A 27,881-nucleotide genomic window follows, 5' to 3' on the forward strand; every position below is an offset into this window, starting at 1 on the left:
GGCTCCGAAGCCTAGAACTGTCAGAGAGATGATGACATTTCTTGGTGTTGCTGGTTATTCCTCAGCTTGGGTGGAGAGCTATACTAGTTTGATGGGACCTTTGAGAGCTATGGTTAAGGATACTGGAAGTGGTCAACTCCATAGCAATCTTTCCTGGACACAGGAAGGTCATGTGGCATTTGAAACGATCAAACAGAGGTTGCAGGAGGCACCTGCACTTACACTACCAGACTACTCTAAAAACTTTTTGCTATATGTGTCTACTTCTACTGGAGGTAGATATGCATGTGCAGTTCTTTGTCAGCCGACAGGCACAGGGACGAATCCTCAGCCTATTTCCTACTACTCTACTGCCTATTCAGAAGTAGAACTAGGGCTACCACTGTGCTACAGAGCAATGGTGGGAGTATATTCAATGTATGACAAAGCATAATCTGTTACGATGGGTTACCCAGTAACAATTCTTCCCCACATAGTCTCAGAAATCTTCTGAACTATGGGAAATATACATTGACTATGCCTAGGCTCAGAGACTATCATAGGCTCTTAGAGCAGGAAGATGTCACCCTAGTGAGGTGTGATAAGGTGAATCCAGCCGAGAATTTGCCAACTTCAGAGGATGGTGAGCCACATGATTGTGTCCAAGAAGCAGAGAAATACTCGAGGCTTAGATCAGATTTGAAAGCCTTTCCATTACGTGAGGCAGACCTGGAGAATTGGACTGATGGGTCTTGTTATCGTGTGGGAGATAAATTGTGTGCTGGCTCTGCAGTAGTTAAAGCCCAAGGAACTGGATTTGTTGTTGAAAAAGCTGAAGTAATACCACAGCCTGCGTCTGCACAACTTGCTGAACTTGTGGGGCTAACAGAAGCATGTTTGTTAGCAGAAGGAAAGCGAGTGACGATATACACTGATTCAGCATATGCACATAGTGTAGGTCATTTGTTTGGGGCAGTATGGAAAGGTTGAGGGTTTAAGAAAACAGATGGTTCTCCGATACAACATCATGAGCAAATAATGAAACTGTTGCATGCTATGATGAAGCCTAAAGAGATAGCGATAGCTAAGTGTGCAGCTCATAAAACAGATGTGTCAAAAGTCACACAAGGGAACAAAGCTGCTGATGAAGCTGCAAAAGCCGTCACAGGAGCGGACAAATTGGGAAAAGTTTTTCTGGTCACTCATGGAGTGGACTTGGAAGAAAAAATTACGCTTAAGGATGTGATTTTGATGCAGGAAGCTGCTTCTATGATCGACAAACAGCTCTGGCTAGAACGAGGGGCTGTCAAAGATGCTACTGGTCTTTGGAGAAACCATGAGGGGTTGATAGTAGCGCCTCTAGACCTATTAGGTCTGATGATTCAGGAAGCACATGGGTTAGCTAATGTTGCAAGGGGGGAGGTTAGGAGAAAGATCACAAAGGAGTATGGTTTTTGGGCACCATATTTGCTTGAACAGGTTGACTATGTCATAGGCAGGTGCACAATCTTTCTGAAAAATAATGTTTGCAGGGGTGTGACTGTTCTTCCTGGTTACATTCCTACACCGAGAGGTCCTATGCGTGAGTTGGTTATCGACTTTGTTGATATGATAAAACCAGTTGATGGGAAAAGATACATGTTGGTGGTTGTAGATAGATTTTCACGATGGCCGGAGGCCTGTCCAACCAAGCGAAAAGATGCTCAATCGGTTGCCAAGTTCTTGTGTAAAGAAGTCATAAGCAGGTGGGGATTGCCCGATCGAATATCCTCAGATAATGGGAAGGAATTTGTGGATAAATCAGTGAAATTGTTGTTGCAAAAATTGGGAATTAAGCAACGTCTTGGAGCAGTTTATCACCCACAAAGTCAAGGGATTTGTGAAAAAATTAACGGTGTCTTGAAAAATCGCATTGTCAAAATTTGTCAGCATACGGGTCTAAACTGGATAGCAGCGCTTCCTTTAGCATTAATGGTGTGTCGCTCAAGTGAGTTGCGTGATCTATGTATGACACCCCATGAATTGGTAACAGGAAGAAGGATGCCTACGCCTTATTTGCGAACAAGCGGAAAGATTTTTGGAAGATTAAATGAGAGCGTACGTTACATATATGGCCAATTTTCATAAAGAGTTGTCCACATATGTTTCTGACAGACAAAGAAAAGAAGAGGTGCAGGAGGAGCTTGATGAGCAAAAAAGGAGTACAGTGCAACCTGGGGACAAGGTGTTCGTGAAGGTATTTAGAAGGAAGTGGTATAACGAATGTCGTGAAGGACCATTTGAAGTTGTTCGTAGTACTGGAACAGCTGTCCAGGTTAAAGGGTCTCCAACGTGGTATCATTTGTCACATTGTGTTAAAGCACCTGGAGAAGAGGTGCCACGCGCAAAAAGAGGACTGAGCACGCCCCCATTCTCATCGACGGGGCTGTAGTGGAACAGATTGAGAGCTTCAAGTTCCTTGGTGTCCACATCACCAACAAACTATCATGGTCCAAACACACCAAGACAGTCGTGAAGAGGGCACGACAAAGCCTATTCCCCCTCAGGAGACTGAAAAGATTTGGCATGGGTCCTCAGATCCTCAAAAAATTATACAGCTGCACCATCGAGAGCATCCTGACTGGTTGCATCACCGTCTGGTATGGCAACTGCTTGGCCTCCGACCGCAAGGCACTACAGAGAGTAGTGTCAGAGGAAGGCCCTCAAAATTGTCAAAGACTCCAGCCACCCTAGTCATAGACTGTTCTCTCTGCTACCGCACGGCAAGCGGTACCGGAGTGCCAAGTCTAGGTCCAAAAGACTTCTCAACAGCTTCTACCCCCAAGCCATAAGACTCCTGAACAGCTAATCATGGCTACCTGGACTATTTGCACTGCCCCCCCACCCCATCCTTTTTACGCTGCTGCTACTCTGTTAATTATTTATGCATAGTCACTTTAACTCTACCCACATGTACATATTACTTCATCTACCTCAACTAGCCGGTGCCCCCGCACATTGACTCTGCACCGGTACCCCCCTGTATATATAGCCTCCCTACTGTTATTTTATTTTACTTCTGCTCTTTTTTTTGTCAACACTTTTTTTGTTGTTGTTTTATTTTTTACTTTTTTTGTTAAAAATAAATGCACTCTTGGTTAAGGGCTGTAAGTAAGCATTTCACTGTAATGTCTGCACCTGTTGTATTTGGCGCATGTGACCAATACAATTTGATTTGATTTGATTTGTTGAAGGCTCAAGAGAGCAGGATGGAGATAGGGGAGAACAGGAAGAAGGAGCGATGCATGACAATATCCAGAGTGAAAACCCAGAAGGAGAGAATGTCAATGTTGTGGATAACGTTGATGATAATGTTTACACTTCTGATGATGCCAGAGATGACTCAGCAATGGATGGAAAGGCAAGGAGATTTGGGGAAATTGATTTTCAATACGTCCCAGAAACAACAGGGAATATTTTAGTGGAATGTGAAGCAGCGGAGATCACCAAGGGCAACTCTGTTACAGGAGAAGCTGGTGATTCGGTTAGACAAAGTAGGCCCAGACCAGTTAGGAGAAAAGTCAGACCAAAACGTTACGAAAACTAGGGTTGAAGTAACTCTAGGACAGTCAGCTCAGCTCCCATGTAAGTGCACGAGAGAGAACAGTGGTGAAGGGAAATTTAGAGTTCAGTGGGAAGATAGATATGGTAGGAGTTTAGATCTGTTAGGAGCAGTTGCATTGAGAATGTATGCGTTGCTGAATGATAAGAGAAGAATGAAGATTGAGGGTGATTGCAGTATCTATGTGTACAATTCCCAGCAGGAGGATCAAGGTGATTATAAATGTATTTTTTATAATCAACAGTTTGAAAGTGAGGGATTAGAGTTGGGACTGAGAGTTAATGTAGTGACACTAGTGGTGATAGATGGAAATACAAGTAAAGAGTTCAAAGCTTTAGGGAAAATAGATGAATCAACAACAATGACATCAACACTTCAGCCTATTACAACAACAGTGAGAAGCAATTCAACTCTTTCAACATTGACAGTTATTAAAGCTATAAATGTATCACATTTGATTACAATGGAGCCAATCGCTCCAGCACCAATTTTAGAGGAAAAGACTGTCATTAGGGTTAGGATGGGTGGTACAGCTCATCTTCCTTGTAGATGTGAGAGATGGAGTGGGGGTGGTGACGTTCCTCCCACGTGGAGAGATAATTATGGAGAAGAAGTGTTGTTATCAGGACCAGAAGTAGAAGCTGTGCCCCCTAGTCAAAGGAAGTATATTTTGTACAACAATATAAAGTGGAAGAGGGTTATGAGTGATTGCTCACTTATTTTGCGTAATGTTAGAGGGGAAGATCAGGGAGAATACTATCATGGAGGTACAGGATGAGTTCTTTGATTTTGATGGAAGACAAGAAGATATATCTGATCAATACCGCTCGTTAGGGAAGAGAGAAACTAAATGGAAGGCATATGGATTTGATTCTTCTGTTTTGCAAATTAAAGATGGATGGGCAGGTAGGAATCTTTGGTTCCAGCAGTTAACTCATTCTGTAAGATCAGTGAGGAATCTTGAGGGTCCATGTCTGTTGAGAATTCCAGCACCAGGCACATGTGGTTCAATCTTAGAGACGGTGGCTCAACCTCTATCAAGTACGTGTCAATCTTATGCTTTATCATGGCTGTTGTATCAGCAACAATCATTAACAGATACAATAATGTCGTTGTCGAAGCATTTGTTTAGGCCTAGGTTTAAGTGTTCTTGGTTAAATGAATTACCCTATGTGAATTTGTTAGATCGGAAGGAAAATCAGTTAACAGCGATTCCTGAAGCATTGGAGGTGAAACCCGTGAGGGCTAAAAGCTGTTTTTGTTCAAATAAAACATATGATGGAAAGGGTATGTTTATGGGAATATCAGATTGTGATGATTTTATGATGACTTTGGGTAAGCATGAACATAAGGTTAGTAATGAGAAATATAATGTAACTTTTTATGTTCCAGTTAGTAAGAAGAGCAGGACTTTGATGGTGAAAGATCAGCTTTTGCCTGGTAATGTGACTATTGGGAATTTTAGAGATATTTGGTGGGTTTGTGGTGATAAAGCATATATATTCTTACCCTATGGATGGATAGGATGTTGTTACATGTCGACGTTGAAGCTTCCATATGAGGTTTTTACCATTAGAAGAGGGTAAGCACCGGACACAGATAAATTTGATTCTAGGTTTGGAAATAGGGTGAAAATGGCCATGGCGAAATTTCATAGTCTGGAAGCCTACCATTGGAGGATAAGTCTAGGAGAGAAGTGGGGACATTTTTGGCAGATCACATTGATAATATTACCTATACTTTGCAGGGTTTTGCAAATGGAACGATAAGAGGGTTTAACCTTCTGTCAAATACTTAAAGAAGTCACAGACTGACACTGTTGAAACATGACATGGCTCTTGACTATATTTTAGCAAAACAAGGTGGCTTATGTTTGGCTATGAACTTGACGGGGGATGATTGTTATACTTTGATCCCCGATTGCTCCGATAATATCACTAGTGTTATAGATGCATTGAAGAATATAAGGGATGCGTTTGGTAGATCTGAAGGAGCTGGATGGTCAGCGAAGGCTTGGTTGCAAGATCAGTTAGGCCCAGTGGGAGCAGTGATATTTCAGATTTTAGTAGCAGCTCTGATAGCGCTGTGTGTGATGTTTTGCTTTTGTACTTTGTTATTGACTTTTGCTGTTATGATTTAACTGGATAAGAACCCAAATGCAGACAAGTACACCAAGCCAGAGAAGTTTTAACAGGTTTATTTACAATGTACAAAGTCCAGGTTTCCAAATATATGGGAAGAGCAAGTCCAGGTACAGGGAGGGTAACAGATCCAGATCAGGGCAGGTGTGGTACCGTAATGTCCTAGTGTCCGTGGTGAGTCCAAAAGAGAGGTCCGGTAATGGAGAGCAGGATGGTGGTGGCAGGAGTGAAGCGGAGGCAGGAGTCAGGTTCCAAATATATGGTCGTCTTGACTATGATCTGACGATGAGTGGTAAGTTTGACCGGGTCTTAAAGGCTGAGGTGATATGGTGAATGAGCTGCAGCTGGAACCCTGACTCCCGCACACCAGACTTCACTCCTGCAATCAAGGACAGACAGAGGGGAGGGAGAGAGCAGAGAGAGCTACCTATCAGCAGTAGGCCTAACAGTACCCCCTCTACGGACGCCACCTGGCGGCCGACGGGGTTTATCGGGATGTAACCTATGAAACTCTCGGACCAGATCAGGATCCACAATGAAGCTCCTGGGCACCCAGGAACGTTCCTCGGGACCATAACCCTCCCAATCCACCAGGTACTGGAAACCACGACCTCGGCGGCGAACATCCAGAAGTCGCCGGACAGTGTAGACCCGGACCCCACCCACGATCTTGGGCGGAGGAGGGGGACGAGAGGGCGGGCACAAAGGGCTAACCGACACAGGCTTAATCTGGGAAACATGAAAGGTGGAATGAACCCGTAGGGGAGGCAGGAAGCTGTAGCTTAACCGCGCAGGGGTTAACAATAGACAGTATCTTGAACGGTCCTATAAAACGAGGCGCCATCTTCTTAGACTCCACCTTCAATGGAAGGTCCCGTGACTTCAGCCATACCTCTTGACCAGGAGAGTAACCGGGAGCCTGGGACCGGTGACGGTTGGCTTGCCTCTGCATGTACGCCGAAGCTCGGGACAGAGCTACCCTGGCCTTCCTCCAGACCTTGAAGCAGCGGCGCATGTGGGACTGCACCGAGGGTACCGCAAGTTCCCTCTCTTGGGAAGGGAACAGGGGAGGTTGATAACCCAGAGCACACAGAAAAGGAGACAAACCAGAGGAAGCGTTAGTCAAGGTGTTATGAGCATATTCCACCCAGGGGAGCATGGAGCTCCATGACCCAGGGTTAGACCCAGTGACACAGCGAAGTGCGGTCTCCATCTCCTGGTTCGCTCTCTCGGCTTGCCCGTTGGTCTGGGGGTGATATCCAGAGGACAGGCTGGATGTAATGCCCAAAGCTTTACAGAAAGCTTTCCACACCTGGGAGACAAACTGGGGACCCCTGTCAGAGACAATATCCGTGGGTAGACCATGAGAGCGGAACACATGTTCAACCAAAATATCAGCCGTCTCTCTGGCAGTGGGCAGTTTAGGTAGGGCCAAAAAATGAGCGAACTTAGAAAAACGATCAATCACCGTAAGAATGACAGTCTTACCAGATGAGGGGGGAAGTCCAGTGACAAAATCCATAGCGATATGCGACCAGGGCCGGCTGGGTATAGGTAGAGGTCGTAGATGACCAGCGCTGGCCTGGGTGGAGTTTTTACTTCGTGCACATACCGTACAAGCAGCAATGAAGGCTCGAGTGTCCGCCCCATCGTGGCCCACCAGAACTTCCGTCGCACAAAGTCAAGGGTCCGCGAAACTCCAGGGTGACAGGTAAGGGGAGACGAGTGAGCCCACTGAAGTACCTGGGAGCGAGCAGACTCAGGGACAAACATCCGGTTAGGAGGACCCCTCCCAGGGTCAGCTTGATGATGTTGAGCCTGTCTAACAATCCCCTCGATGTCACATGTGATGACTGCAATACTGCAGGTAGGAGGCAAAATGGGTTCAGGGTTACTACCAGTATCAACAGCCGAATGAACACGAGACAGGGCGTCAGGCTTGACGTTGCGTGACCCAGGACGGTAAGACAGAGAAAAATTGAATCTCCCAAAAAATAGTGCCCACCTGGCTTGACGGGGGGTTGAGCTGCTTCGCTGACTGGAGGTAAGCCAGATTCTTATGATCCGTCCAAACGATGAAGGGTTGTTCCGCCCCACCAACCAATGTCGCCACTCCTCGAGAGCCAGCTTAACGGCGAGCAGTTCCACGATTGCCAACATCATAATTCCTCTCTGCCTGAGAAAGTTTCCTTGAGAGAAAAGCACAGGGATGCAGTTTGTTATCTTCAGGAGAACGCTGTGACAACACCGCACCTACCCCAGTGTCGGATGCATCCACCTCCACGACAAACTGGTGGTCGGGGTCCGGCTGCATCAGAATGGGAGCCGAGGCGAAGCGATGTTTCAGTTCTTCGAACGCTGATTCGGCCCCTTCATTCCAAGCGAACGGTCGTGAGATGGAGGTGAGAGCGGTGAGTGGCGCCGCAATGCGGCTGTAGTCCTTGATGAACCTCCTATAGAAGTTCGCAAACCCCAGGAATCGTTGAAGTTGTTTGCGGGTAGAGGGAGCTGGCCAGTCCGTGACAGCAGAGATCTTAGCTGGGTCCATCCGCAGCTCCCCCTGAGCTATGATGTAACCCAAAAAGAGGTCTCAGACACATGAAATTCACATTTCTCCATCTTCACAAACAGTTTGTTCTCCAACAACCTTTGCAACACCTGGCGCACATGCAGTTCATGTTCCTGGGAGGACTCTGAGAAAATCAAGATATCATCCAGATAGACAAAAACAAACCGATTCAACATGTCCCGAAGGACATCATTGACTAGTGCCTGAAAAACAGCAGGGGCATTAGACAACCCAAAAGGCATAACCCGATACTCAAAATGTCCCAAGGGTGTGTTGAAGGCAGTCTTCCATTCATCACCCCTTACGAATGCGCACCAGGTGATACGCATTTCGTAGATCCAGTTTCGTAAAGATGGTAGCACCAAGGAAGGAGGGGAAAAGCAGAATTAATCAAAGGCAGAGAATACTTGTTCTTAATGGTGATGTTGTTAAGTCCACGGTAATCAATACAGGGTCTGAGGGTCTTATCCTTCTTAGCAACAAAAAGAATCCCGCTCCTACAGGTGACGAGGAAGGACGCATAATACCTGCCGCCAAGGAGTCCCGAATGTAGTTCTCCATAGCCTCCGTCTCCGGCCGGGAGAGATTGTACAGGCGACTGCTGGGGAGCGGGGCTCCTGGCTGGAGGTCAATGGCGCAGTCGTAAGGCCGGTGAGGAGGAAGAGAAGTAGCTCTGTGTTTGCAGAAAACGGATGCCAGGTCATGATACACGTCAGGAACAGCAGAAAGATCCATGGACTCCAGTGGAGGTTGAGGCACAGTACTGGCAGGAGTCTGAGCAGAACACAAACAATTCACATGACAAAATGTGCTCCATGAAACAATGCTACCTGTCACCCAATCAATGTGTGGATTGTGTTTTATGAGCCAGGGGATACCAAGGACCAGGGGAGTCTGTGGGCAGTCGATAATATGGAATTGAATGTTCTCCTGATGATTTCCCGACACTCTAAGACAAACAGGAACAGTCTGATGGGTAATGCGGGTCAACAATTGTCCATTAAGACCCTTAGCCTGCAGCGGACAGTCCATAGGAACAGTCTCCAAATCCATTTGTTGAGCCCACTCTCTATCCAAAAAGCTTTCGTCGGCACCAGAGTCAATCAGCGCACTAACAGAGAAATTCTGGGACTGCCACTGGAGGGATGCCTGGAGCAGAATGCGGGGAGAAGAGGAAGAATCCGCTGCTCGGCTCACCAAAACTTCTCCCATTAATGATGAGCCGGCCCTTTTCCCGGACGAACTGGGCAGGAAGGAACGAAATGACCAGCTTCTCCACAATACAGGCAGACCCGGAGCCTGAATACGACGTGCACGCTCCTCTGAGGACAACCGTGCACCGACCCACCTCCATGGCTTGGGTTCAGTGCTCCTCGTATCGACTCGGGAAGACACGGCTCTCTCCGTAGGGGACGATGCAGGGAGGAGTTTGTTGATGACAGACAGGTTGCTTGGAACTAACACTCCTCTCCCGGCGGCGCTCCCGAATCCGATTATCCAACCTGATAGTGAGTGAAATAAGATTATCCAGCGTAGGCGATTCATCATATGACACCAATTCATCTTTTAAGGTCTCAGACAAAGCATTGATGAACACTCCTTGTAATGCCTCGTCATTCCAACCACTCACTGCTGCTAAAGTCCGAAACTCCACTGCCATCTCCGCCACAACACGAGCCCCCTGCCGAAGAGAAAACAGCCGTTTCGCAGCCTCCTTGCCTCGTACGGGTGGTCAAAAACCTTCCTCATCTCCGTGGTGAAGGCAACGTAAGCGTTGCAAATGTCCGACTGACTCTCCCAGACCGCGGATCCCCAGGCACGAGCGGAACCGCTAGTAGAGTTGATAAGGTAGGCAATACGGGCTCTTTCTGAGGCGTAGGTGAGGGGCTGTTGTTCAAACACTAACGAGCATTGAGTCAAAAAAATTGCCACAGGTTCCCATGTTCCCGTCATAGCGCTCTGGAGCAGGAACAAAAGGCTCTCTGATCTGGGCTGAAGGGGTAGTAAGGGCAGATACTTGATTGGAGAGTAATTGAACCTGATTAAGCAGCACCTGACTGTCCTCAGCAATCGTTTTAAACAGGGTATCATGTTGGCCAAGTAAAATGCCCTGATTGGCTATGGCAGTCCAAATTTGAGTGCACTCTGGGGTGGTATCCGAGCTACTGTCTGCTGGGTTCATCGTTTGGTCAGATCATACTGTTATGATTTAACTGGATAAGAACCCAAATGCAGACAAGTACACCAAGCCAGAGAAGTTTTAACAGGTTTATTTACAATGTACAAAGTCCAGGTTTCCAAATATATGGGAAGAGCAAGTCCAGGTACAGGGAGGGTAACAGATCCAGATCAGGGCAGGTGTGGTACCGTAATGTCCTAGTGTCCGTGGTGAGTCCAAAAGAGAGGTCCGGTAATGGAGAGCAGGATGGTGGTGGCAGGAGTGAAGCGGAGGCAGGAGTCAGGTTCCAAATATATGGTCGTCTTGACTATGATCTGACGATGAGTGGTAAGTTTGACCGGGTCTTAAAGGCTGAGGTGATATGGTGAATGAGCTGCAGCTGGAACCCTGACTCCCGCACACCAGACTTCACTCCTGCAATCAAGGACAGACAGAGGGGAGGGAGAGAGCAGAGAGAGCTACCTATCAGCAGTAGGCCTAACATTTGCGAAGGCTATGATATTGAGATGGGTTGGAGTTGTGATGCCTGGAGAAAACACTCAGATGCCGTTGTTAACTGTTACTGATCTAGATGAAGATGAACAAGTGGGACTCAAAGGAGTATTGATGGATAGATATCCATTTTGAACATCTGATCATTTTTCACATATTTTTACGTATTATTGTGATAGTTAGTATTCTGTGATGAATCAAAGGGGGGAAATGGAATGTGATTCATTTTATATATCATTTTTAGTTGATATTGATGTTTTAATTTGAATGTGTTGTTTTGCAAAATATACTGTTTGGTCTTTTCTTTTCTTCCAGAAGCATATGGGGGAATGTGTAGAGGGGATTCAAATACTCAAACATGGACAATATGAATGGACAATATGAATGGACTGGAGGAAGTGGAACAAGGAAGGTGTGGAAATGTTCAGATTCCATCATCGACGTTTCATTGAAAGTCGACACTGCTGAGGAGATTAAGTGTAGTGGACTACATTCCAGTGTCTGCAATGATATACAGTGGGGAAAAAAAGTATTTAGTCAGCCACCAATTGTGCAAGTTCTCCCACTTAAAAAGATTAGAGAGACCTGTAATTTTCATCATAGGTACATGTCAACTATGACAGACAAAATGAGAAAATAAATTCAAGAAAATCACATTTTAGGATTTTTAATGAATTTATTTGCAAATTATGGTGGAAAATAAGTATTTGGTCAATAACAAAAGTTTCTCAATACTTTGTTATATACCCTTTGTTGGCAATGACACTGGTCAAACGTTTTCTGTAAGTCTTCACAAGGTTTTCACACACTGTTGCTGGTATTTTGGCCCATTCCTCCATGCAGATCTCCTCTAGAGCAGTGATGTTTGGGGCTGTCGCTGGGCAACACGGACTTTCAACTCCCTCCAAAGATTTTCTATGGGGTTGAGATCTGGAGACTGGCTAGGCCACTCCAGGACCTTGAAATGCTTCTTACGAAGCCACTCCTTCATTGCCCGGGCGGTGTGTTTGGGATCATTGTCATGCTGAAAGACACAGCCACGTTTCATCTTCAATGCCCTTGCTGATGGAAGGAGGTTTTCACTCAAAATCTCACGATACATGGCCCCATTCATTCTTTCCTTTACACGGATCAGTCGTCCTGGTCCCTTTGCAGAAAAACAGCCCCAAAGCATGATGTTTCCACCCCCATGCTTCACAGTAGGTATGGTGTTCTTTGGATGCAACTCAGCATTCTTTGTCCTCCAAACACGACGAGTTGAGTTTTTACCAAAAAGTTGTATTTTGGTTTCATCTGACCATATGATATTCTCCCAATCCTCTTCTGGATCATCCAAATGCACTCTAGCAAACTTCAGACGGGCCTGGACATGTACTGGCTTAAGCAGGGGACACGTCTCGCACTGCAGGATTTGAGTCCCTGGCGGCGTAGTGTGATACTGATGGTAGGCTTTGTTACTTTGGTCCCAGCTCTCTGCAGGTCATTCACTAGGTCCCCCCGTGTGGTTCTGGGATTTTTGCTCACCGTTCTTGTGATCATTTTGACCCCCACGGGGTGAGATCTTGCGTGGAGCACCAGATCGAGGGAGATTATCAGTGGTCTTGTATGTCTTCCATTTCCTAATAATTGCTCCCACAGTTGATTTCTTCAAACCAAGCTGCTTACCTATTGCAGATTCAGTCTTCCCAGCCTGGTGCAGGTCTACAATTTTGTTTCTGGTGTCCTTTGACAGCTCTTTGGTCTTGGCCATAGTGGAGTTTGGAGTGTGACTGTTTGAGGTTGTGGACAGGTGTCTTTTATACTGATAACAAGTTCAAACAGGTGCCATTAATACAGGTAACGAGTGGAGGACAGAGGAGCCTCTTAAAGAATAAGTTACAGGTCTGTGAGAGCCAGAAATCTTGCTTGTTTGTAGGTGACCAATTACTTATTTTCCACCATAATTTGCAGATAAATTCATTAAAAATCCTACAATGTGATTTTCTGGAATAGTTTTCTCTTAATTTGTCTGTCATAGTTGACGTGTACCTATGATGAAAATTACAGGCCTCTCTCATCTTTTTAAGTGGGAGAACTTGCACAATTGGTGGCTGACTAAATACATTTTTTCCCCACTGTATAGACATATTTGCATGTGTAATACATAATTCGTGTCATATTTTTTCTGTCTTAATTTTTGAAGAATGATATTTGCTGTTGTTGGGTACATGTGGGGATCTCAGATGTTTTTGTTTATTTCGTGGATGCTTAGGGATATTGGGTCTAGGCAGGGACAGAGAGAATCCACAGGGGGGTCCGATGGGTCGACCAGCCTGAATGTGGATGTTGTGTCGAGTAAACGCTGCTAATTATGCTGTGAAACCAAGGAGTCCGCTTATACTGTACTTTGATTATAAGTTTTATTTATATCACAAGCTTTCAGCATAAGTTTACAGACGTCTGCAGCATCTGGAGAACAGTGTCCCAAAAGAATATGTCTGTTCTGATCTTCTTTGTCTCCACCCAGTACTTATAATCTTTACCAGGATATGGGTGGTTTCCCATACTGACCAATCACCTGTCTCCACCCAACAGACTTCCTCTGTTCTATGGGGTGTCACTCTAAAACGGATCCCTCTAAAACTGAATAAACATCCTCTCAGGTTCCACTTGAAAACATTAGCAAAGTCATAATCCCTCATACACTACATATTCCCCCCTTCGAGACAAATTAAGTCTCGAAAACAAAAAGAATAGGATTATGACAAGTAACAATTTATCTTATTGAGTATCTTTAACAATAAACCAAAAACACATTTTTCTATTGAGTGTAAATATATTTCTATGAAATATGAACAAATCTCTTTGGAGTGTGAATACATTTCTATGAAATATGAACAAATCTTTATGGAGTGTGAGAGCGAAAAACCTGTCTGGCAGCCTTCTTTCCAAATATCCATCCATCAATCAATCAAGACAGTAAAATTATCTCACGGCCCCTCTGCCTCAGGCAACCACCTAAGTACTCCAGATCAATTCATAAATTTTTATCAATGCATTTGAAACTATGATGCAACTAAATACACATGAAAGCCCCAGCAAACAAAATACTATCAAAATGTCCACACTCATCGGACCCTACTGTGGATTCTCTCTATCCCTGCCTAGACCCCATGTCCCTAAGCATTCACGAAATAAACAAAAACATCTGAGATCCCCACATGTATCCAATAACAGCAAATATAATTCTACAAAAATTAATACAGAAAGAATATGACACAAATTATGTATTACACATGCAAATATGTCTATATATCATTGCAGACACTGGAATGTAGTCCACTACACTTCATCTCCTCAGCAGTGTCGACTTCCAATGCATCGTTGATGATGGAATCGGAACATTTCCACACCTTCCTTGTTCCATCTCCTCCAGTCCCTTCATATTGTCCTTTCATATTGTCCTTGTTTGAGCATTTGAATCTCTACATATTCCCCCAAATGCTTCTGGAAGAAAAGAAAAGACCAAACAGTATCTTTTGCAAAACAACAGATTAAATTTAAACATCAATATCAACTAAGAATATAAAAATGATATATAAAATGAATCACATTCTATTTCCCCCCTTTGATTCATAACAAAATACTAAAATCACACTAATATTGAAAAACATTTGAAAAATGATGAGATAATCAAAATGGATATTTATCCATCAATACTCCATCCAGTCCCACTTGTCCATCTTCATCCAGATCAGGAACAGTCAACAACGGCATCTGAGTGTTGTCTCCAGGCATCACAACTCCAACCCATCTCAATATCATAGCCTTCGCAAAGGTCAATAACAAAGTACAAAAGCAAAACATCACACACAGTGCTATCAGAGCTGCTACTAAAATCTGAACCATCACTGCTCCCACTGGGCCTAACTGATCTTGCAACCAAGTCTTCGCTGACCATCCAGCTCCTTCAGATCTACCAAATGCATCGCTTATATTCTTCAATGCATCTATAACACTAGTGATATTATCGGAACTATCTGGGATCAAAGTATAACAATCATCCCCCGTCAAATTCATAGCCAAACATAAGCCACCTTGTTTTGCTAGAATATAGTCAAGAGCCATGTCATGTTTCAACAGCGTCAGTCTGTGACTTCTTTTAGTATTCGACAGAAGGTTAAACCCTCTTATCGTTTCATTTGCAAAACCCTGCAAAGTATAGGTAATATTATCAATATGATCTGCCAAAAATGTTACACCATACCATGGAAAAAGTCCTAGTCCCCACTTCTCTCCTAGACTTATCCTCCAATGGTAGGCTTCCAGACTATGAAATTTGCTATGTCCCTTTTCACCCTATTTCCAAACCTAGACTCAGATTTATCTGTGTCCGGTGCTTCCCCTCTTTTAATGGTAAAAACCTCATATGGAAGCTTCAACGTCGACATGTAACAACATCCTGTCCATCCATAGGGTAAGAATATATATGCTTTATCACCACAAACCCACCAAATATTTTTAAAATTCCCAATAGTCACATTACCAGGCAAAAGCTGATCTTTCACCATCAAAGTCCTGCTCTTCTTACTAACTGGAACATAAAAAGTTACATTATATTTCTCATTACTAACCTTATGTTCATGCTTACCCAAAGTCATCTTATAATCATCACAATCTGATATTCCCATAAACATACCCTTTCCATCATATGTTATATTTAGATACATTATTGTATCTGTTAATGATTGTTGCTGATACAACAGCCATGATAAAGCATAAGATTGACCCGTACTTGATAGAGGTTGAGCGACCGTCTCTAAGATGGAACCACATGTGCCTGGTGCTGGAATTCTCAACAGACATGGACCCTCAAGATTCCTCACTGATCTTACAGAATGAGTTAACTGTTGGAACCAAAGATTCCTACCTGCCCATCCATCTTTAATTTTCAAAACAGAAGAATCAAATCCATATGCCTTCCATTTAGTTTCTCTCTTCCCTAACGAGCGGTATTGATCAGATATATCTTCTTGTCTTCCATTGAAATCAAAGAACTCATCCTATACCTCCATGATAGTATTCTGCACTATTTCAGATGAATCTGCATCATTCTCTACTACCATCTGCTCTCCTATCTCAACACTATCCTTACTACCATTGACAGCACTCTCCATCCGTATCATAAACTCCTGAGTCACTCTTGCTACATCCTTTAGTTTCAGAAAAGTTGTTGTTGGTGTCTGTGTCATATTTCCTAAATTTGTTATTGCCGTCGTACCATTAACCTCTTTCAAAGATACTATTAAAATAGTTGCGTTAGTTGATGTATTAACACTCTTAATTATTTCCAGTGGGAAAGTTACAGATATCCTCTGTGTAGTATTTACTGCTGGAGTGGCTACTGTAATATACTTCTCCTGAACTCCTTTGGTGACTGTGGAAGCTTCAACAGACTTCAAATCTTCCATCATAAGCGTCACCTTACGAATTACATAGCCTTTTAACCAATAATTCTTAGCCGGAACAAACTTTAATGCTTGCACTAGATAAGTACACATATATTCTCCCTGATCTTTCCATGTAACATTACGCAAAATAAGTGAGCAATCACTCATAACCCTCTTCCACTTTATATTGTTGTACAAAATATACTTCCTTTGACTAGGTGAAACAGCTTCTACTTCTGGTCCTGATAACAACACTTCTTCTCCATAATTATCTCTCCATGTGGGAGGAACGTCACCACCCCCACTCCATCTCTCACATCTACAAGGAAGATGAGCTGTGTCACCCATCCTAACCCTAATAACAGTCTTTCCCTCTAAAATTGGTGCTGGAGCAATCGGCTCCCTTGTAATCAAATGTGATATATTTATGGCTTTAATAACTGTCAATGTTGAAGGAGTTAAATTGCTTCTCACTGTTGTTATATAATAGGCTGAAGTGTTGATGTCATTGTTGTTAATTCATCCATTCTCCCTAAGGCTTTGAACTCTTGACTTGTATTTCCATCTATCACCACTAGTGTCACTACATTAACTCTCAGTCCTAACTCTAATCCCTCACTTTCAAACTGTTGATTATAAAAAATACACTTATAATCACCTTGATCTTCCTGCTGGGAATTTTAAATATAGATACCGCAATCACCCTCAATCTTCATTCTTCTCTCATCATTCAGCAACGCATACTTTCTCAATGCAACTGCTCCTAACAGATCTAAACTCCTGCCATATCTATCTTCCCCACTTAACTCTAAATTTCCCTTCACCACTGTTCTCTCTCTCTTCCTACTAACATTGAAGCTTAGCTGACTGTCCTAGAGTTCCTTCAACCCTAGTTTTCCTAACTTTTTTAATCTGACTTTTCTCCTAACTTTTTCAAAAACCATTTCACTGATTTATCCACAAATTCCTTTCCCACTAATTTTAGGATATGTGATCGGGTAATCCCCACCTGCTTATGACTTCTTTACACACAGACTTGGCAAACGACTGAGCATCTTTTAGCTTAGTTTGACATCTTATTCCCCTCTTGGTGTAGGAATGTAACCAAGAATAACAGTCACCCCCTGTAAACATTATTTTTCAGACAGATTGTCCTCCTTCCTATGATATATATCTTTTCAAGCCAATATGGTTCCCAAAAACCCTACTCTTTTATTTTATTTATTTATTTATTTCACCTTTATTTAACCAGGTAAGCCAGTTGAGAACAAGTTCTCATTTACAACTGCGACCTGGCCAAGATAAAGCAAAGCAGTGCGATAAAAACAACACAGAGTTACATATGGGGTAAAAAAACATAAAGTCAAAAATACAACAGAAAATATATATACAGTGTGTGCAAATGTAGCAAGTTATGGAGGTAAGGCAATAAATAGGCTATAGTGCAAAATAATTACAATAGTATTAACACTGGAATGGTAGATGTGCAAGAGATTATGTGCAAATAGAGATACTGGGGTGCAAAAGAGCAAAATAAATAACAATATAGGGATAATCTTAGCCTTCTTTAAAGAATCTTCACTGAGATTTCCAATCCAGAATTAGAAGACAAATCCATTTCTGTCATCATCAACAATTGGTAAACCTTTTCCTTTGGCACTTCTACCAGACAGCCGTCTGGTGTACATCTTATTGTACAGTTCAACTTACACAATGCATCTCTTCCCAACAATGCAATAGGTGTATGTTCTGATACCAGTATGGGTATTATAATTTTCTCATTTTTATAGCAGAGCTCAATTGGTTCCGTAAGAGGAATCAACTGTTTTACTCCCTCAAATCCCTATCCTAATTAGTTAATTTTACATAGTGAGATGTGTAACCTCTTCAGGCTGAACACAGATAAAAGCAGCTCCGCTATCTGCCATCAATTCCCATGGTCGGTTGTTTATTTTCACCTCAATTGTTGGATCTTTTTCCGGTCCTGATGCTACCAGCTGACACCCCCCTTTTGGATCTTCTGGGCACCCCTAGAATCCTTGCTCCGGGCCCCTATAGGGGTTCACCGGTCCTCCAGATGATCTTGACTGACCCCTGTATCTTCCTCTGAAATTCCCTCTGATGTTTCCTCCTGGCCCATTGCACTCACGGGCAAAGTGACCAACCTGTCCACAACTATAACACACTTCTGGAGATTGCTGGAAGTATGGCTTAAATCTTCCTCCTCTTCCTCTTTCTAAGCCTTCTCGTCCTCTTCCTCTCCAATTCTGTGTCTGTCCAGAAACTGGCTGTGGATATGAAACAACTGGTACCGCTATTGGTGGCTGGTACAATTGCGGTTGGAACTGGTCCGGTTGAAGCTGTGGCAGTGATTGTTGATTTGGTGCTAACTGATTCTGCATAACCAAAGCTTGTTTCTTCTCCTTCTTATTCTCCACCAGTTGTATTTGATTGAGTTTTCTGAGAGTTTCTTGGTCCTGTTCTTTCTGGTTTTGTTCCTTTTTCCTGTACAGATCCACTTGATGGGCTATATGATCTGTATAGACGCCTTTTGTCATGCTTCCAAGTCCAACCACCTCTGCCAGTTTGCTCCTTACTGGTGAGGGCAGTCCCATCTGCAGTTTAGCTCTCAAAATTGACTGCTCAATTTGACTCACATCTGGATCATTTCCAGTAATATTTCTCCACACTTGATGGACTCATGACACATAGGCTCTCAGATTTTCTTGTTGTCCTAGTGGATCAATCAGAATGTTATCAGGATGCACATTTGTTGGAAACGTATCTTTCAGTGCTCTCCACAGACGATTCCTACTTGCAGCCAACAATTCACTGCAGTCCCCACATATCTATTGAGTCCAGCTCTCTGAAATATTTCTTCCATATCTAGAATCCCAAGGAGATTAGCCAAAAGTCTCTTAATATCTCCTATGGCTGACTGTGTTCCCCCCGTAATTTCTTCCAATTTTGAAATCCAAGGATAGGCTCCATCTTGAAGAGTAGGCAGCTTCTCAAGTATATCTGACATATCGGTATTTTGCAAAGGCTTATATTCTAGGTTTTGTCCTCGAATGATCACTGGCATCATCTTCTTACTGGTGCCCTCTTTCCTTGGCCTTAATGTATACTTTTTCTCCAATTCTTGGGGTCCTTTTCTCAGCAGTTTTTTCTTCTGTATCTTCAGCTTTTCGAGTTGTTGTTCCAGTTCTCTTACTTCTTCTAAAGTATTCGCTTTATCCAGGCATGATACGCATCGGTCTATATCTCTTTCTATTTCTTCTGTGCTAGTCATTGTAGGATAAAATCCTCTTGAAAATGAAGCACCTTTAATCTCCAAATCTTTATCGCTGTCTTCATCTTCGCTTTCATCAGAACTCGAATCTCTTGTATTCTTCTTCTTCAAACATCCATCACCCCTTCTTTCCGCTCTGGCCAACCTCCGTCTGATCACAGGGTCATATCCACCCATGATCTCTTCTGAATCACTCTGATCATCATCATCATCATCATCATCATCATCAAGTTCCATTCTCCTGAACCTCATTCTACCCTTAGTTTCCAGACATCTCGTTTTTTTCTTACTTCTGGAGTTTGGATTCATTTTTATGGTCGTTTCTGCTTGTCCTCTCTCTATTATTCGTTCATCTTCATCTCTGATGCAATAATCACCCTCCTGAATGATCACTGGAAGCTGAGGATAGACGTCCTTAAACTCTACTTCTTTCTCATAAGGTGGGGGTCTTTTTGCTGAATCCGTATGTGAGAAAGGTGTACTGACTTCTGTCATTAGTTTTTCTGTCACCTTCACTGCATTTACAATTTTCTCTATACCTTTGTTTCTTTTATCGCTGGTATCTTTTATCAGTTTTTGTCCTTCATTTTCAAACAACTTAAGAACACCCAGCTCTCTTTGTCTCTTTTCTTTACGTTGTTCCCTTTTTTTCCCTTTCTTTTGATCTGCTTTATGAATTGACAGAAGCACTTTCATTATGTTGATGATGTCAGGGTTAAGAGTCCCTTCCACTGGCCATGGTTGTTCAATGTCAGGCCAACGTTTATTCCATTTTCCAGATAACCTTGCAATACCATTAACTAGAGGATTACTATTTTGTACTATATCAACAGGTGTAATTACCTTCATAGTCTTGATGTCCTTTTTCCCCATTGTAACAACTGTATTATATTCCTTTATTGTGAATTATTTTATTATTTTAGACTATATAGCTTATAGTTATTTGTTTTCATTTTTTTTCTTCTTCCCCAAATTAATTAATTAATCAATTAATTTATTAATCAATTTAATTATTCATTTTGTTTTATTTTATTTTACCAAATTATTGATTAGTGGCAACCTTACCACATCCAATCAGGAAAAGTACAGGAAAGTAGACAACTTCAGAGCAATCCAAAAAAGAAAAGACCTATAATCCAGCAACACTACAGCACTCCCAAACCAATTACTTAATAAGCACCCAATTACCTTAATTTACAGAATAATGTCAGTACTCGATTTCCAACACAACTCTAATCAAACCAACTTATTCACCAAAACTCCAATATGCAATTACATCAATTGATCAGTCTGTTGCCAAGTCCCTGTCAAATTGTCACCACATCAAATATGGTAGGCACACAAAATATCCTGTATGGGAAGGTAAGTTTTGTAAATAGAACAGTACTGGCCTTAGTTTGACTTGATCCTGTTGCAGCAGACTCTGTCGCGTGATGTACACGTCAGCAATTCCTCTCTGTCTCTCTCTCTCTCCTCCTTCTTATCGTCTCTCATATGACAGAATAACAAAGTAACAGACAATAATTTAGTAGTTTATGCACTCACTGAGTTATTTTAACCATTCAACATTCCTCTAGTCACATTCACTTTAAGAAATAAGCAAACAACTTAACTCAAGAATAGTATAAATAGCTCAATAACATTTTATTTTATTTATTTTATTATTTTATTTTATTTTAATCCGTCAACATATCTCTCATTTATCAATTCAATAGATGTCAAATAGTTTCATCATCAAGCAACAGCCTATTTAACAAACAGAACATTCCATTCGTGTTCAAATCTTTCTCCTCTCTCTTTGTCTGCGTCTCCCAGCAGCACAGTGCAGGCAGAGGAGTGGCACATTTAGCCCTATGTAACTCTAAAGTCATAAAATCACATGCATGCGTAGTACATTCACCAATACGATTTCAGAGTGGATGGAGCTCTCTCCCAGCTCTCTCCAAGCTAGACAACAGAAAGTAGACAGTCCCGCTGTACTTCCTCTCTTTTACCCCCCATAGACAAACAGTAACACTTAACAGAGCTCACAAACCAACATAAAACATTAAACACAAATCCTACTTAGAAGTTTCTTAACTTCCCTTTATCCTAATCTGCAGATTTATAGTTATTTCCTTATCTATTACAAAACATCTCTATACACTATTTAAAACTCCTCCCTGTAGGCTCATGATATTCTAATAGTTAGTAAACGTTCTCTTTTTATAGAGACTCATACGTTTTTTAACCTTAGCGTCCTTCCAGGGGGCTCATATATAGTTAACAACTATTAACGTTCTCACCAACGGAGACTCATAAGATTTTTTAACCTTAACTTACGTATTTCCTTATAAAAACAAAAACCCCTATCCTCAACCAAAACATATATATGTATATATCTCTAACATAAATCTTATCCTAATATGAGTCGACACACAGTTTAAACACAACAGAGACGTCTTATTATATTATTTTTCTCTCTCTCTCTTTCATACATACACAGTTTTAAGAGGCTTATTCCATTCCTATGGACCCCTAAGGTAGCATGTAGCATGTAGCATGTAGCATGTTACCTCTATTGCGCCGTATTTTCCATTGTTCCTAAATTTAGGCTACCACGAGTTTGCGGATATTCAATGAGCGGTCACATCAAACATATACTTAGTCAACTATAAGATGAGCGGTAACTTGCAATAGAATGTATATACCACAATCCCCAGTCCCCGGGACTGACCTAAACCCACCTAATGTGCTTTTAGGATTTTCGGCCCATCCTAATGATCGCCTCCTTAGAGGGCTTCCATAGATCCGCAATGTCCTAATTTGTATACATTTACCCTGGCCTTATTACTTCATTATATTATTCAATAGTTATCGACACTCCCCCCTGTTTGCGTTGCTTTCAGCGCAAACAAATTTTAAATTTTAGAACGGACTCCTATCCCACAGCAAAACAGCAAAATGCACACATGAGTTTTTTAAACGGTACATCTCTCCAGTGAACACCCACATAAGCCTACGAATTGACCCGCGCACAAAATTGTGAGAAATCTCACCTTATGAGCCGGCGTCTTGAGCGGGAGTCACTTCGCTGCTCATGAATGGAACACTGGAGAGACGCAGACCGTCCCAAACGTTCCTCGTCGCCATTTTGTTGTGTCGAGTAAATGCTGCTAATTATGCTGTGAAACCAAGGAGTCCGCTTATACTGTACTTTGATTATAAGTTTTATTTATATCACAAGCTTTCAGCATAAGTTTACAGACGTCTGCAGCATCTGGAGAACAGTGTCCCAAAAGAATATGTCTGTTCTGATCTTCTTTGTCTCCACCCAGTACTTATAATCTTTACCAGGATATGGGTGGTTTCCCATACTGACCAATCACCTGTCTCCACCCAACAGACTTCCTCTGTTCTATGGGGTGTCACTCTAAAACGGATCCCTCTAAAACTGAATAAACATCCTCTCAGGTTCCACTTGAAAACATTAGCAAAGTCATAATCCCTCATACACTACATGGACATTTTTGATTGTATTTTGTTTGCTGAGGCTTTCATGTGTATTCAATTGCATCATAGTTTAAAATGCATTGATTAAGATGCATTAATTGATCTGGAGTACTTAGGTGTTTGCCTGGGGCAGAGGGGCCGTGAGAGAATTTTACTGTCTTGATTGATTGATGGATATTTGGAAAGAAAGCTGCCAGACAGGTTTTTCGCTCTCACACTCCATAAATATTTGTTCATATTTCATAGAAATGTATTTACACTCCATAGAAAAATGTGTTTTTGGTTTATTGCTAAAGTTACTCAATAAGAGAAATTGTTATTTGTCATAATCCTATTCTTTTAGTTTTCGAGACTTAATTAGTCTCGAAGGGGGGAAATATGTAGTGTCTAAACAGTTTATGACTTTGTTGATGTTTGCAAATGGTGTGTTAGAGGAAGTCTGTTAGGTGGCCTCCTGGGATTGGTTTATGGGAAAACACCCATATTATGTTACATAGGGCATAGGATATAAATACCATGGTTGAAACAAAGGACGGGTAGTAACAACATATTAGATTGGGTCGGTTGTTCTCCAGATGCCTGCAGAAGTCTGTAAATTGACGCTGAAATCTTTTGATATAATAAACCTTTATAATCAAAGTACAGTGTCAGCAGATTCCTTGTTCTCACAGCATAATTAGCATCATTATTTAGTTACTACATCCCAACCCATGTTTTGACAACTGAATGGAAACTTGCCTGCCTGCCCATTTGATTGATGCCAAATACATTTGATTGACGACTAAGAGATATGCTAACTGTGGATAACAGTCGTTCAAGTTCAGCATAGCTAGCTAGCTAGCTAGCAAAGCGATTGACATTTCTTGCTAGCTAACCAAATGACACCTGCATCTCTACCGGAAAAAATGATATGAGGGGAGAACGTCGTCACTTACCCACTCCTCCAATGACATGACATCCTCCCAGAAGCTAGCTAGCTAGCTAACGTTTGGCTCTGTGTTTTTAGTTTGCTAAATAAATAGCTAGCTACATAAATAGATAGCCTAGGGGTGTCAAACTCAATCAACACACAGGCCATATTGAAAAAACACAACAAATTCACAGGCCAGACATAGCCTACTTGTTTTTACAAATAAACGTGCAACTGTTACCCAAACTGGCCATTGTTTTATTAGAAAACATATTGCCCTTTATAATGTCCACTTACAGTATGTCATGGAATTTTGAGTCAAATAGAACCTATTTTTAAAACCTCTTAAAAAGTTGGTTTTGAAGCATAAACTGGGAGTTTTATATTTTTGACTGATATTATGATTGTCTGTTTGTTTCATATCTGCAAAGTAGTTAAAACGCTGTCAGTTCCACTTTAACATTCTGTGGAACATTCATACACTCATCATCTATCATCGTGGTCCTCTGGAGCTCAGCTGGTAGAGCACGGCGCTTGTAATGCCAAGGTAGTGGGTTCGATCCCCGGGACCACCCATGCACAAAAAATAAAAAATAAAAAATAAAAAATGTATGCACGCATGACTGTAAGTCGCTTTGGATAACAGCGTCTGCTAAATGGCTTATTATTTATCTCTGAGCCTTAAATACATATAATTAACTCACAAGCCATATTCTTGAATGAAAACACACTACGTTGGGACACAGGAACATAAAACTTTATTTAATTCCAGTCATGCTTTTTTATTGTCAGTGTTATGTTTGTTCCTTTAAATAATGACAAACCGGGGCATAGGTTGAACTACTTTTAATAAACTGATACTTTAGCTAGCAATCTCCTTGTGTAACCATACAAGGCATACTTCAACCCCCCCACCCCCCTTGCATAGCCTGCTGGGTAACGTAGTCTTCATGTTATTAACGCATAACAACACATCTTCCTTCCTTTAAAATAAAACACATTTTTCTCTGTAACTAAACATGTCACATCACATTTGTTTACTCAACCTGCATAACATGCAATTTTCAATAACACACATTTCTTTCCCCTTTTTTTTTTCTCAACTAAATGCAGTCTCTGTCCAACAATGCTCTATTGTGGCTCTATTTCTTTTCACATAAACAAAAACATCCAATCCAGGTGCCCCCCTTTTTTTTGTGCAATTCTCAATAAGCCTTTCAGGGGCTCTGACAGTCCTTTTTGGTCGTTCTGCTGAAGTGCATCCTGAAGCAGTTGGGCAGCGTTCATTGTCAGTCAGGGTGTTCTGACTGAATTGTCCATTGGTAAAGGCATTTGACACTTCAGCAGTATCCTCCTGATGATCCTCAGTCCCTTGAGTGAATGGCTGAAGCCTTAGATCCACTCTGTTTCGTCTCAGTTGTGATCCATGCTCCGTTTGGATCTTATAGGATCGCGTTGCGACTTCTCTCTGCACGCACCCTTGCTGCATCCAGGTTCCTGTAGTGATATCTCGGAGTCGTACATGATCTCTAGGTTTCAGTTCAGGTAAGTGTCTTGCACTTTTGTTGTGTCGCTGTTTTTGTTTGTCTTTCTGTTTTTCCTTTGCGAGTTTGACGTTGTGAGCACCTCTGGGTGTTAGCAAGTCCTCATGGATGGGTAGGTTGGTTCTGATGCAACGTCCCATCAACATTTGTGCAGGTGAAAGTCCATTCTGCAGCAGTGCGCTGCTGCGGTTGACTATTTTGACTGAACTTTCTGTTAAGCCGTTGGACCTTGGGTAGTTGGGGATGGAGGTGTTGTGTCGGAATCCCCAGTCATTAGCGAACGATCGGAATTCAGAACTTGAGAACTGCGGACCATTGTCCGAGTACAGTTCAGACGCAACCCCGTGTCTTGCGAAGACTGATTTCAGGTAGGTGATTACAGCTTTGCTGGAGGTAGTTGGCAGTGTTGCTACTTCAGGGTCGTTTGAGTAGTAGTCGGTAACAACAATGTGACTTTTGCCATTGCAGTCAAAAAGGTAAACTCCAACTTTGTAGTAGGGTCGGTTGGGTACTGGATGAGGCATTAGTGGTTCTGCTTGCTGCTTTGGCCTGTAGGTCAAACACAGTTCACATGACGCAGTGGTCTGGCTGATTTCCTGGTTCATTCTTGGCCAGTACATTACTTCTCGTGCTTGTCGTTTGCATTTTTCCTCACCCAAGTGGCCCTCGTGTATTTTCTGTAGCATTTCTTTGCGTAGTGTCATGGGAATGACAATCTTGTTGCCTTTGAACACTATGTCATCCACAACAGTGAGCTCTGCTCTGCACATCCAGTAATCCTGTATTCTCCTTGGACAGTTGTTTGTCTGTGCAGGCCATCCTATCAGTATTGTTTCTTTCAACTCTGTCATTGTTTGGTCAGTTGCGGTCTCTCTTTTGATCTGCACCATTCTCTCAGAAGACACAGGAAGTGATGCTACGATCATGTCGACGTATGCCTGAATCACAGTGTTTTTCTGTGTGTCGGTGCTCTCTTTCTTGTCGACTGCTCGAGAAAGAGTGTCGGCGGCGAACAAGAACTTTCACAGGGTGTAGATCATCTTCACATCATACTTTTGCAGTCTGATCAACATTCTCTGGATTCTCATTGGACAATCATTCAGTTGCTTAGACATGATTGACACCCATGGTTTGTGGTCGGTTTCTACTTGGAAGGCTTGTCCGTAGACGTATTGATGAAACCTTTTCCACGCGTATGTGCTCGCCAGTAATTCTTTCTCTATTTGTGCATACCTTGTTTCTGCGCCTGTCAAGGCTCTGGACGCATAAGCGACAAGTTGCCATGTGTCATCATGCTGTTGCAGAAGAATTGCTCCCAGGCCAAACTGTGACGCATCTGGAGCAATCCTTGTGCTTTTCTCTGGATCATAGAACCTGAGCACTGCCTCTTCCGTGATTGCCTTCTTTAGGTTTTTGAAACAGTTTTCCTGCTCATGGGACCATTCCCATTCGTTTTTCTGTTCCAGAAGACATCTGAGTGGAGCAGACTGTGCTGACAGTTGAGGTATTAACTTTGCAAGGTAGGTGATCATGCCCATGAAGCATCTCACGTCGTCCTTGTTCTTCGGGCGCTCCATGTTGTTGATGGTTGATGTTTTCCTCGGGTCTGGTTTGACTCCATCCTCTGAAAGTACGTCTCCCACGAAGGTAAGTGTTTTCACACCAAACTCGCATTTTTCCTTGTTTAGTTTCAGGTTGACTTTCTGTGTCAGGTCCAGCACTTGTCTCACTCGCGCGTTGTGTTCTTCTTTTGTGGACCCCCAGACGATGATGTCGTCCATCATGGTCTCTACTCTTGGAATGTGCTCGAAGATCATGTGAATTGTCTTGTGGTAGACCTCTGGTGCTGAGAGAATCCCATATGGTAGATGAAGAAATCTGTACCTGCCCTCAGGTGTGTTGAATGTGCATAGCCTTGAGCTTGCATCATCTAGCTTCATTTGCCAGAATCCTGATGAGGCATCAAGCTTACTGAACAACTTTGCTGCAGCAAACTGCGACATTATCTCTTCTCTGGTTGGCAACTTGAAATGCTCTCGCTTGATAGCTTTGTTGAGATCTCTCGGGTCTAGACATATCCTGAGATCGCCATTCTTTTTCACCACAATAACCAGTGAGCTTACCCAATCTGTAGGTTCATAAATTTTTGCGATGACGTCCATCTTTTCCATGCGTCCAAGTTCCTCCTTGAGCTTTTTCCTCAGTGCAAATTGAACTTTTCTGCACGCATGCACAACTGGAGTAATTTTGTCA

The 27,881-nt window shown here is 42.5% G+C and overlaps 1 protein-coding gene across 1 annotated transcript in view; it reads right to left on the minus strand.

Moving 5' to 3' along the window:
- LOC121569484 (SH3 and PX domain-containing protein 2A-like) overlaps positions 1-27,631 on the minus strand; it is a 57,229-nt gene extending 29,598 nt beyond the window's left edge. The window contains exons 1-2 of the mRNA XM_041880514.2: positions 27,601-27,631; positions 27,179-27,474 (exon numbers count right to left, since the gene is read on the minus strand). Coding sequence (XP_041736448.2) covers positions 27,179-27,474; positions 27,601-27,631 — 327 coding nt within the window. The remainder of the gene's footprint in view (positions 1-27,178; positions 27,475-27,600) is intronic.
- Positions 27,632-27,881: the final 250 nt, after the last annotated feature.

The sequence above is a fragment of the Coregonus clupeaformis genome, chromosome 1, assembly GCF_020615455.1.
Source record: "Coregonus clupeaformis isolate EN_2021a chromosome 1, ASM2061545v1, whole genome shotgun sequence".
Lineage (NCBI taxonomy): Eukaryota > Metazoa > Chordata > Actinopteri > Salmoniformes > Salmonidae > Coregonus > Coregonus clupeaformis.